The 13,016-nt window shown below is 37.8% G+C and overlaps 1 protein-coding gene across 4 annotated transcripts in view; it reads left to right on the top strand.

Moving 5' to 3' along the window:
* The window catches only part of Aff1 (ALF transcription elongation factor 1), a 189,444-nt gene that overhangs the window by 128,885 nt on the left and 47,543 nt on the right, over window positions 1-13,016 (top strand). For 3 of the 4 annotated variants that reach the window (XM_048784856.1, XM_015499153.2, XM_048784857.1), the window contains 3 exons: window positions 5,323-5,367; window positions 10,211-10,297; window positions 11,334-11,370. In XM_048784856.1, coding sequence (XP_048640813.1) covers window positions 5,323-5,367; window positions 10,211-10,297; window positions 11,334-11,370 — 169 coding nt within the window. The remainder of the gene's footprint in view (window positions 1-5,322; window positions 5,368-10,210; window positions 10,298-11,333; window positions 11,371-13,016) is intronic. The other variant, XM_048784858.1, reaches the window with a different exon arrangement.

The following is a 13,016-nucleotide window of genomic DNA, read 5'->3' as shown; positions in this document are numbered from 1 at the left end:
TTAGATATTCCTGAGGTGAAGACAATGCAAAGCAATTTCCTTTTATCCCTGTTATGTTTATTTCCATTTATTCTGTTAAGATGATCATTTATAATTCAAACACCTGCAGCATCTACTAAGTTTTAAAGCCCTAAATGTTAGAAACTTATTTTTGAATTCTGAGTTCTGAGGTTGAAAACATACCAGCAAATGCTTTTTGTGGCATCTGTGAGGCAGGCAGCATGTGACTGATGAGTCAGTGAGGTCAGCCTGTCCCCTGCTGTCATGGAACTTGTAACCTAGAAGCAGCAGAGATGATACAATGACAGAATACAGCATTCTGAACATCAGAACACCTGGACAGCTGAGGGGTAAGGGAGTGTTTTCCAAAGGATAGTTTTTCACCTGCAAACTGAAGGCTCAGTGGGAGGGTTGCAGGCATTTGGGGCTAACTAAGCACCAAATAAATAAACTGAACAGCAATGTATGAGTGACACATTTGAAGAAAAATAGGCATTTATGTTAATTTTTTAAGTTAAACTTCACATAGTGAAACTATTGAGGTTTGATTTTAAAAGCTGTGACACTGTTGAAGAATGTTTTGATGATTAATTTTGGCACTGTGTATTATTCCATAGATATAGATACTTTTGACAGTTTTTAAAGTTCCATGTTTTCACATTTGACCTTCACACCAACCCTGTGAAGTGGTTAGGTTTGGTGTTATTATCCCTTATCACAATGAGGAAATGCTCCCAAAGAGGTTGAATCTTATCCAGGATTGCAGAGTGAGTCTGCAGCAGAGCCAGATCTGAGATCTAAGCTCTTTAGGCTTCCTTCTTCTGCCTGCTGCTTGCCGTATTTCCTGGTTAGTGATAACTAAGCCTTTTTGAGAATAGTATTGTTATAAAAATGCTGCTCTGTTGAAACTTGAGAGGCTTAAAATATAATATTGCCAAGAACCTCCCTGTCTCAGTAGTAAGATGTATTTTTTCCATCCAGGTCTTTTAAGCTTATTATAAACACACTATATCATGCTTAGAAGACATTTACCAACATATTTTATCTTAGTATCAATGCATTTCCTTATGGTTTCACAGTATCATTCCAAGAGAAGCAAGAAATCAGACCCAGGCGAGCTTTCTGCGTTTTCTGGTCTGAAGCACTTGTGGGGGTAACAGGTAGTCAAATGTGAATACCAAAATGCTTCTTTGTAGGAACAGATGAAAGATGTTGCTCTTTGAAATAGGGCTTTGGTCAAGCATAGGAGGACCGGAATCACACCACCTCCTAAGAAACTGATATGTTAGTCTCCTGCACAAATGTTGAGCTTTTTGGAAAGTCAGTTTGATGGGATAAGGCTTAGCCACTTCAGAACTTTTGTGTAACCTTAGACTTGCAATTCCAATCTCCTTGTTTTAAAAACTGAGATAATATGTATCACAAAGTTTCATCTGAGAATTAAATTGAGCCTTTTACAGCATTCCTGAGACATTTTTATTTGATTCTAAAGCTTCTATAATAGGGATGTATCTTACAGTTGATGGGCACATTTAGTGTCGTAGCTCTCCTCCCTGCTAAGCTAATAATTGACTTTATAACTGGATTGAAGAATTAATTTACGTACAGAGTTTAATGCAATATGCATTCAGTAAATAACTGCTCCACGAGACCCTCAGCCACTTAATGAGCCCCTATCTCAAAATAAAAACTTTTAGGACTGGGGATGTATCTTGCTGATAAAGTACCCCAGGGTTCAATTGCCAGTATAAATGAATTAATGAATGAATATAATTTTTAAAAATTGAGAAGAATTATGGTTCCTGTGTTAAGGCCATACCCCATAGGGGAAGTGAGATCTCTGCTGGGCAGTTAGTCTCTATACAGGAAACCTGATATGTGAAGTGACCACAAACAGGCAGAGGGGAGAGCCCACCTGGCCTACGTATCTCCCACCTAGATTTGAGGGTGGGAGACAGCAGTGAAATTTGTGGTCATAATAGAGTTGGTGTCTATACCATGGCGGGAGAACTAGACAGAAAGGACCTGCTAACTAGAGTTTCCTGATCCATACAGCTGTTATAGATGTTTGTTGTTGCTTTCTTTAAATAAATCATCTCTTGAATTCAACTGTGTTGCAGAGAGACTTGGCAGGACCAATTATATTTTTTATTCTTTGGTCACAGTGTTAAAGGGAGAGCCTGGTTCTGCTTTGTAGGAGTGACAGTGTTGAGATAAAGACCCTATGAGGAATGTGGATTTTAAGAATGGGATTAGCATGCCATGGTTATTCCAACAACCTCCCCTTCCCTCTTGGGACGTCTCCTTCCAGTGGCCAACTTGGAAGTACCAAGTTGTTCTTAAAAGAGACAGTTTGTTCTTATAGATCTTTCTTTGTAGTCACACTTGAAAGACCTATTCTGTAGTTTGACTGCCTCTAATTTGGATGGGGAGAAAAATGGAGATGTGAATCTCAGACACATGGAAGGTAAAATGGACTCATACTGTACAGACTTGTCTTGTAACTGCCCTCTTTTAACTACAGGCTTAAAAAGTGGCTTGATGAGCATAGAAGTATTTAAGAGTAAAGGGGTCGTAACTAACTTAATCTCAGAGAGGGCTCAGTGTATGTGGGTGTGAAGATGGGTAGAGAAAAAAATAAATGTTAATATTTGGGAATCTGGGCAAAGAGCTTGTCGAATTCCTGTTAGCATTTTAGCAGTTTTTCCTAAACAAAATTATTTCTAAGGAAAAAAGTTTAAAGTATATTATCTTGAGCACCTTTCCATAAAAGCTCATACTAAGTCTGCATAACATAATTGTTATATGCAGGCATGTATTTTAGCTGGACTCCTGTTGTTGGGCATTTGATCATTTTCAATTATTTGCATTATAGACAGGAATCCTTAGGGTTTTTTTTTGTTTTTGTTTTTGTTTTTTTGGTTGTTATTGTGGTTTGTTTTTCAGTACTGCAGATTGAATTCAGGACCTCACTTTATGCTAGGCAAGCACTCTGAGCTACAGACCTTTCAAAAATTTATTTTGACTCAGGTTTTTTCTAAGTTAATCAGGCTGGTCTTGAATGGGTTATCCTCCCACCTCCCAAATAGCTGGGATCACAGGTGTGTGCCATCACATCTGGCTGGGACTTTTTAAAAAAAAATTTATTTTTTTTTCTGATTTGTTATATATGACAATGGAATATATTATAATTCATATTACATATATAGAGCATAATTCTTTATATCTCTGCTTGTATACAAAGTATATTCACACCATTTGTGTCTTCATACATGTAGTTTGGATAATGATGTCCATCACATTCTACCATCATTTCTAACCCCATGCCCCCTCCCTTTCCCTCCCACCCCTTTGCCCTATCTAGAGTTCGTCTATTCCTCTGGCTGGGACTTTTTAAAATATGATACTGCCTTATGTGGCTGAAATAGAACTCTTGCTCCACTTTGAAACACCTCTACTCCCATAATGGGACTCCTAGGAAAATTCATAGTAATTTAACCAACTAACTTGAACCCAAGACCTTATTTAGAATTTTTAATGAGTTAATGGAGGCTCTTTATGAGTATCTGTATAAGGTCAATGTTGCTTATCTGTAGATAAGCTCTAGGAAAATTTCCTCAGTCCTGATTCATCCTATGGAATAAGTGTCTTTTTTTTTTTTAAGAGAGAGAGAGAGAATTTTAATATTTATTTTTTAGTTTTTGGCAGACACAACATCTTTGTTTGTATGTGGTGCTGAGGATCGAACCCCGGGCCACACGCATGCCAGGCGAGGGCGCTACCACTTGAGCCACATCCCCAGCCCAAGAATAAGTGTTTTTTAAAGTGTATCTTTGGTGATATGAAGTCTTGGTTAAAAGTTGAGTTATTAGGAAGATCAGATAAAAAGTTCTTTCATTGTCTTGAAGGTATAGCTTTCTCATTCATTCTTTTGGAAACAGTGGATAAATTTTTATCTTATTTTTGCCTCTATTCAGTATACTCATTATTTTCATTGATTGCACATATTATAATTGGATTACCATTTTCATTCCAGTGATAGGTAGAATGAGGGGACTCTTTGTCCAGAGTTAATGTAATCATATACTCTGTCAAGTTATCTCAATACGTATTTGTTTTTTTTTTCTAATAATACATTAAAACCACAGTATATTGTGTTTTACCCTTGGATGAAAACAGCACTCATTTCTCTACCTTTGCTAAAACAGAGCAGTAATGTTGGGTCCAGTTGTTAGATATCTTTTAATGGTTCTGAAAACCAAAAAGCAGATCTAGTTGTTCACATGCAGAATGTCTGAGTGGGTGCAGGTTTTAGGAATACCCTCAATTCTTTTTGTTATACCCCCAAACTTCGTAGCCCTACCTCAACAATAACAGAGTATGAAAATTTGAATAAAGCTATTTCCAGGAAACTTAAATGTTTAAAACACACACCTAAGCAAATCAAATTGCAGTTGAATTTGACATGTCCATTAAATTTCGACTTCAGGACAGTGTGAATGTTGCTTTTGGTATTGTCTTTTCCTCTCCCTATACATATGTTTACTTGCTGGGAAATTTTTGTATGCACACACGTGTGTGTGTGTGTGTGTGTGTGTGTGTGTAAGGTGATAATGTTGACTAGGGTGAGAGACATTTTTAACTTTAAAATAAATTTTGGTAGGTTAGGATATTAAAAAAACAATACTAATAAAGAGTTGTTATTTTATTTTATTTTAATTTTTTGGGTGCTGTGTGTTGCACCCAGGGCTGTTTTACCCCTGAACTACATCTCAGTCCTAAAAGTTCTTATTTTGCGATAGGGTCTCATTAAGTTGCTGAGGCTGGCCTCAAAGTTGCAGTCCTTTTACCTCAGCCTCCTGGGTTGCTGCGATTACAGGTGTGTACCACTGTGCGTGGCAATAAAGGGGTATTCTCAATTGAACTACTAAGGAGTTCAGATGATTGCCATTTTTGTATTCATTTAACTTGAGCTGGAGTTACCTGTTTTAATCATTTTGTCTCCATTTCTGCTGTATGTGTTATACATCTAAAGGTACTTAGGTACTATTTCTTTAATACACAATTTTTCCATTGATTAACTTTTGACTTGAGGGAAAGTTGTCTGCCAAGGTCTCTGCTCACTGTTTCCTTGTGCATTTCCCTAAGATCAAGCTAGATGAATCTCTTTGGTCTTATTCATCCGGAATGCAAAGTTCGTAGTGAAATGTGGACCTGGAGGTGAGCTAGCCTTTGAGCGCTGCTGTGGACACCAGTGTCAATCATTATCATCACTCCTAGATGTTGTTTGTTTACTCATCTTTTCCTTCTTTTCACTTTTAGCAGACGTACTCCAATGAAGTCCATTGTGTTGAAGAAATTCTAAAGGTGAGCTGATTTTTGTCATTTGAAGAGACATATAAGCAAGCAAACATGTATTGCTTTAATGGACAGCTACCATTTCCAACCCTCTTTTAACAGGTTTTTCCCCTTTATGCCTCCAACAGCCAAATAAACCAGAAGAGTAAGAAAGGGAGACTTAGGAATTCTCTAACAGATTTTATTAATTAAAATGACGTTTACAAACTGCAGGGTATTGGGGCCAGAGTTTTATGGTAGTGTTCACATTTTTCTGGTTATCCATGAAGATCAGGTCATAGAGAGGAAACCCCTGGGTTGATGTCACCTGGGAGGCAGCAGGGATCAAACAGTGTGGAATCTGTATATCTTGGGGTCTAGTGACACCTGGTATGTCTGGCCTTTTTTGTTGTGGTGGTGGTGCTAGGGATGGAACCCCAGGGCCTTGTACATGCAAGGCAAGCACGCTACCAACTGAGTTATATCCCCAGCCCCTCTCCTGCCTTTTTTTGAATGAGTCATTGAAATTTTAAAGGCCCTCCACTCCCCAAAACAAACAAAAAAAGGGGAAATAAACAAACATCTTTAGTTTTACCTTAGAGGTTTTTTAATTTTAATTTTTTTGCTCATTTATTGAGACTGTTCCAAACATTTGTGCTGCTTCTACAAATGAGTCTTTGAATAAATTATCCACTTGTTCAGGTTTCCTTGTACAAGCATGACAAATTCTTTCTAGAATTCAACTCTAGGAAAAAAAAATATCCTTCTTGAACTGACATGCTTTCTTTTTATCTGAGAAGAGCTACATAAACTATCACGTTTCCTATTTTGACTTTAATTTCTAGAAAATCTAGAGATGAATTTTAGCACTCAAATATAGTTAAATTGTAGTAACAGTTTTGTGTATATCTTTTATGGTTTCTAAGTATCAGTAAAAATGACATAAAAATTCTTTATCATTTATTATAAAGTTTCTAATTTTTTTTTCAAATTAGAAGACAGATATGACATATTTGCCTATTTTAATCTCTAATATTCATTGTCCCCTCAATATAAATCTATCCAATCTCTTTAATTTTTCATTGTAAAGTTATTAATTGATGGTGGTGACTGCAGCCAGCAAATAAACATATTGATTATTAGTTACTTTGTCACCCGTGAAATAGATCATTGGAAAACACTTCTATCACTTTTGTTTTACAATCTTTTGTCCCTTCTTATATAGTTAGTTTTTTACCTCTTAAGTAATCCACTTTGAGCTGCTAAGGATTAGAAAATTTTGACAATCAACACGTAAGATTATTAAGCAAATTACCTTTGATCAGGTTTTTGTATCATCTATTCCCTCCCCTTTTTCTGAAATTCTTTCCTATAGTGAGTCATAAAAAGAATAAATGACTGAAGTATAAAAAGCAGCTGCAACTATACAGGTTTATCATCTGCATATTTAAATGTTTCCGTGCTTCTTTTAGATTTTGATTTTTCTTTAATGGGAGACAGATCACATCCTTTCTTTAGGAACTATAGCATTAGACAAGTATTTTTAATTTAATAAACCCATCTACTCTCCCTCCCCTTTTATCCAACATCACTTTAATGAGTTCTTGCCTAGCTGGAAGCACTTGAGAGTAAGTGGTTTATTCAAGTGAAGGTATGTGTGTTCATTTGGAAATTGTAAGTGGAGAAAGCAAATAACATGATGCCAGGTCTGAGAAGGTATGGACCAAAATTTTCACAGGGGAGGCTGTGAGTTTGTTCCCCCTCCTATGTCTGCGACCTCATTGAAGTCCTACATCTAGCTGGGTTTTAGTTTCCTCATGGTACAATGAAGACTCATGACTAGCAGATGATTTCTAGGATCCACACCAGCTCTCTCTGATGCAGAACAGACATTATGCCCTGCCTCAAGCTTCCTATTCTTATCTTGTACCAGCAATTTATTAAGATTGTCAGGAATCCAATCGCAGATCTTTCTGATGGGTGCCAGAGGCAGCAAATACTTCGTTAACAGCAAAGATCAAGCACAGAAGATGTTGTTTGGTTCTCTGAGGGCAACATTTAGAGTGGAAGTATTCTAATGAAGGGGAAGTGGCCTGTCACTTCTACAAGTTGATAGGGTAGGCAGATAGCAGACAGACTGCTAGTAACCAGGAGATGGTCCATGTGCTATGGCCAGAAAGGACAGCGTGCCCTCAGCAGGTATATGGAAAATGCTGTTGCTTTCTACTTAGAGTAGTTTGGTCTCCACATCTGCTCAACATGCCAGTGAGGCTGGCATAATGCATGGTAGCATTATTATTTATCATTCATTCAACAAATATCTGTGAAACCTCCAGATACTCTTGTAGGCACTGGGATGCCACAGTGAAGCAAATGGAGTCCTTGATCTCCTGGAGGCATGGTGAGAAAGGAAAACATATAATACAGTGATGGGGCTGTGAGAGATATGAGAGGCCAACAAACAGTGGCCTTGAGGGGGAGGGGAAGCCTTGGGATGGGAGAAGTTGGTGTATGAGAGGAACAACTAGAATGAGACAGTGTGAGAGTAAATAGCAAGGAGAAGAGATGCAGCTTTGAGCCTTGAAGGTGCCTCCTGCCTTGGCTCAGTCTTTGTGATAAGTTGTTACTAAGTAGGGAACAAAGTCTCAGTCTCATGGTTCTTTCTGGACAGCTTCCTCTCCCTAGTAATGGCCCCAATTCTCCTCATGCCTAAGTCCCTTTGGCAAGTTAGGCATTTAGGGAAGTATATAAATTCTTTCAGACTACCAGGGAACCACTTAGGGTCTGAAAGAGTTTATGTACTTTCCAACTGCCTGATTTAATAGCTGGGACAGCCTTAGGCATTGAGAGCAACAATGGATATTGTTGGGGAATAATTGGTGACTAAAAGTCATAGATAACATCAGGATTCTAAAGAAACTCTTATAAAACATGAGGGTGATGCTTTCAGATGTCTCCTCAACTAATCATTACATGGTTTTGTATTATAGCATTATAGTGATTCCATGCCCTAAACTATTGCCAAACGAATAAAACAGTAGGTATCTCTCCTTGGTGCAATATTGAAATTCTTTTAAAACTGGACTTTTAATTAAAGTTGTAATGCTTTCCATTGATTAACTGCCTTCTGTATGTCATGTATCCAAGCACTGTAGTTAAACTGTCCTTATTATACTTTAAAAAATAAGTAGTTCTAGTCCACCCTTTACTGGGAACTGGAGCCCAGAATTCAGGCAACTTTGCCAGGCTGACACGGCAGATTTGGGTTAGAGTTACAATTCCATTTGAGGTCCCTGGCTGCAGAGCTGTTACTCTTTCCAGTATGTTTTAGTACAGAACGCCTGTTGTGTACTGAACAAAGCAGATGGCCAGTCAGCAGATAAGAGCATGATTTCACTTTCCACAAAAATTATTCAGAGCCAGCATGAGTTATGCTGCTCATCACTGCACAAGGTCTCTCTAGTCTGTCCTGGGGCTATCAGCAACCCAGAGTGGTGGTGGGGAAAGGCAGGGAAAGAAGTGCAGAAGGTGAAAGTACTTTCTAAAACTCCACCTCCCATTGTGGCAAAGATCAGATGGCATATCAGTGCAAATAGAGAAGTTAGCTAGCATTTGAAAAGAATGGAGTGTTATGATGCATAATTAGATACCACAGCTCCCCTGGCTCACCAGCTTGCTGGTGAAGAGTTGCCTGTTGATTGTTAAGCTAGTTTGTCCAGCAATTGCAACATATGTGGTAAGAAAGAGAGGCCTACAAACTGTGCTCTGCAGCCTTCAGCTTTCCTGTGAGGTTTTGGCCCAATCATTTTGGACCTCAGTTTTCTCATCTGTAGAATGCTGGAGTTTGAATTAATCATCTCCAATGCCATTTTAGCCCTTTCAAAAAGTGTGTGTGTGCACATGCTCACACATGTATGTTTGTGATTAGACATGCCCTTTATCTGACATAACTGTTTTCCACCAGTTTGTTAGCAAAGCAAAATCAAGTTCACAAACATGCCTAGGAAAATTTATGTCAATATAAATATATTGGTTTGTAAGCTTTAGAAATCTTGCCTTCATCCAAGAAATTCAAGAGAAAAAAAATTACACTTTTCTTAATGGAAAATGAAGGTGATTTTTAAAGGCCCTTTTCTCCAAAAAGTTCTTATGTGCTATAGTGTGTATCGGGGAAGGGTCAAATCCACTAAAACTCTAAGTGGATCAAGTGGCCTGAATTACTTGTTTGCTTAAGTCAAACAGGAAAGTTCTTCCTTTGAACTTCAGTAATTCCAGGAAATGCAGTAAAGAAGTTGAGGGAGAAAGAAAGCAGAGTGGAGATGTTTGCCCAGCACAGTCTGCTGTTAACATCCTCACTGTTACATAAACTCTGCCAGCACCTGTTACAGTTTGTGTGCATTACAATATTCAAAGGATTGATTCCATTCATCTACATACTTGTTTTTCAAAGTTGATTTTTTTCAGTTTTATAAGTTGGAGTTCTTCAGCTTTTCCACAGAACCAGTTCAAATGGTTTTCAAAAAAGTAAATGACTTTTTCAAGATTGTACTTTTCAGCAGGGTGTGGTGATACACATTTTGCAATATCAGCAACTCAAGAGGCTGAGGCAGGAAGATCGCAAGTTCGAGGCCAGTCTCAGCACGGTAGTGAGGCCCTAAGCAACTTAGTGAGACTCTGTTTCAAAATAAAAAAAGTCTGGGGATGTAGCTCAGTGGCAAAACACCTCTGGGTTCCATCCCCAGTACCCGCTCCCCTCTCCAAATGTACTTTTCACTTACCATAAATCCACTGTGTATTAAGTTAAAATTTAACTTATGTAGAAATGAATGTTCTATTTGTAACTTGCCGTTTCTTCCCTTTCCAAACTTTCCAGGAAATGACCCATTCATGGCCTCCTCCTTTGACAGCAATACATACGCCTAGTACAGCTGAGCCATCCAAGTTTCCTTTCCCTACAAAGGTAATTCCTTAAAGTACACAGGCATGGTGTCCACACCAGTGAAAAGTGCGAGGTATTGCTGCAAGGCATGTCTCTGAAGTATTATTTGTTGAAGTCTTTAGAGATTAGGTTAAAAATCACAGTGTATCTGGCCCTGCAGTGCTTCCTTATGCTCTCAAACACTTTATCCTCCAACTTATGTTAGGAGGAACATCTTATATTTGCATAGGGCTTTATGGCTTATGTATACAGCTTATCTAGCACTTTGGACTTTTCAATACATTCTCTTCCTATGGAGATGGGAAATTGAGTAGACAATCTGATTCCTAGTTCAGACTTAGAGATATAAATACGTGAACACATCTTACATGTCTCATACTTCCTAAATTTTCTTAAATGTTTAATATGGTCAGCTACACTCATGCCGGCTCACATTTTTCCATTATAGTATTTGAACAGTGTATTATACACAGCCATCTTTCCTGATTTGGGCTTCTACATGTGAATGACCTTCCGGCTGTAGCTGTAGCACCTTCAGAACTGTGTTCTTCCCAGCCTACTATGCATGTATTTACAGCTGTTCCTTCCTATGGTACTTTTTTCAAAAGAATTTATTATGTACACAAACCCAAATTTACCACAAGTTAGATATTACCTATTTATGATGATTCTTTATAAAAAAGATGATTCATTATTACTGCTTTTAAAATAAAGCTCTAAGCTCTGTAAAAATATCTTTGCTCAATGTCAAAAGAAAAATGAACTCTAGGAAAGAAAAGCATTAGGAGCTATTTTATATAAAACAGATTAATCAGTGTTTGCAACCTATGCATAAAAAATAAGATTGATTAAGGAGAGGGATGGATAGCTGTAGGGGTTATAGTGAAATATTAATTATATGTGGTGGGTAGTATGGGTATCCTCTGCACTATTATTTGCATTTTTCCAAATATTTGAAAGTTGACTATCTTTTCAGTTTTGAAATCTGTATGGTTTTATTCTTAGATTTATAAGCAACCTTAATATTTTAATAAGTAGTGTTTTGTTTTGTTTTTAGGATTCTCAGCATATCAGTTCTGCAACCCAAAACCAAAGTAAGTAAATGTGTGAAATTGTTTACTGTGTTGGAGAACAGGACATAATTTTGTTCATTTAATATAAAACCATTAGTAACATATACCCCAGCAGAAATAAGGCCTTCCTATATGGAAAGAATATGAAAGGAGAGCAAACATTAAGCTGGGCTTTAGGTGGAATTTTAGATTGTTGCAAAGAGTTAACGAAGATGTTATAGTAAAATACTAAACAAATATAATTTGGTATTATAGGACACATGATAATTGTCTTGAACATGATGCTCAAAGTATTGTAACTCAGGAATTGTATTCAAGAATAGGCTAGGATATTTTGTGTGATTCTTGTTTTTAACATAAGAGATTTTTGTAAGAGTTAGTAGCATATAACTAACTTTTCTATCCCTTGTGTGTCTTTTGGTCATGAAATTTTTTTCTTGGTCTTTTTTTATGGATTGTAAATACTTGATAACTCAGTAGGAAAAAGAAGGAAGCTAACTAGTCCAGGTTTTTTTGTCAACAGTAACCCCTCAGATCAAATTCTTGGTGTCCTGAGCATACACAAGGCATGTCTAGCCTTACAAAGATGACTAGGATATTTGCAGTCCTTTAGTTCATCAGAATATTGTAAAGGCAGTAAGACACTTGCACAGGTGAAGACAACGGGCTGCAGGATGTGGTTGTTGCTAACGGGGTGGGGTGCTGGTCTTCAGAGGACCAAGGGGCCACATGTGGGGTATAGGAGATGGGTGTGCCTGTTGAAGGAAGGGAACTCATGGATGTCTACAGTGGCAATTCTTTCTTCACGTCTCCTTGTCTCTTTCTTTTCTGGCACTTATGTCTTTTTCCTTGATGATTTTATTGTTTGAGTTGCAAGGATATGAGGAGGGGGAAAAAAAAGATTAGAAAAGCAAGAAACAGAATAACCTTCCTCTGAACAAGAATGAACAAACTAAGCTTGTGAGTCAGATCTGCCCTGTAGTTATTTTTTGTAAACAAAGTTTTATTGGGCCATATCCCTTCCCACTTAATTATTCTACAAGGCATAGCACCTAAAATACTATATTTATTATCTGACTTTCATATGAAAGGATTGTTGTTCTCTGCTCTAGAGATATGGAATAAGATCTCACAAAAGAACTTATAAAATTTCCCCCAAATGTGGGGAAATAAAGCTGACTCTTACCTCAGTATTATTGTATAAGTAGCAAGGTAAAATTAGCTAAACTTTATGGCTGCTTGGGAAAATTGGGAAGTCTTTTTTTCTCAGCATTTTGGCAGCCACTCTAAGGATAGATGCCCAGTGCAATGGCATAGGTCTGAAGGTGGAATGCCAACCCAACTGTGCATAGGGTTGCTATGTGCCTCTTTACCTCTTGCTTCCCCTCCATCTGCTAGGACTGCTCATGCACATTATATGTCCCCTACTGGGTTGGTTGCTCATGGCCTGTGTGCTTGCTGAGTCTTGCTTTAGAAAGAACCTTAAATCCATTGAGTTGTTTGAAGATACTTGTAAGCACTTTCTTGATCAGGGATGAATCACCTTTTCAGTCAGTGCAGTGGTATGGGCTGATCCCTTGTAATTCTGATGAGAGGTTGGCAGGCACTGAAGGGTCTCCTCTAGGTATTGACTCACCAGCTGCTTGTGCCAGATCTTTCATGGGGTT

This window comes from Marmota marmota, unplaced genomic scaffold (assembly GCF_001458135.2).
Source record: "Marmota marmota marmota unplaced genomic scaffold, marMar, whole genome shotgun sequence".
NCBI lineage: Eukaryota > Metazoa > Chordata > Mammalia > Rodentia > Sciuridae > Marmota > Marmota marmota.
The sequence above is the reverse complement of the archived record's forward strand: the minus strand, read 5'-3'. Positions and strand labels throughout refer to the sequence as shown.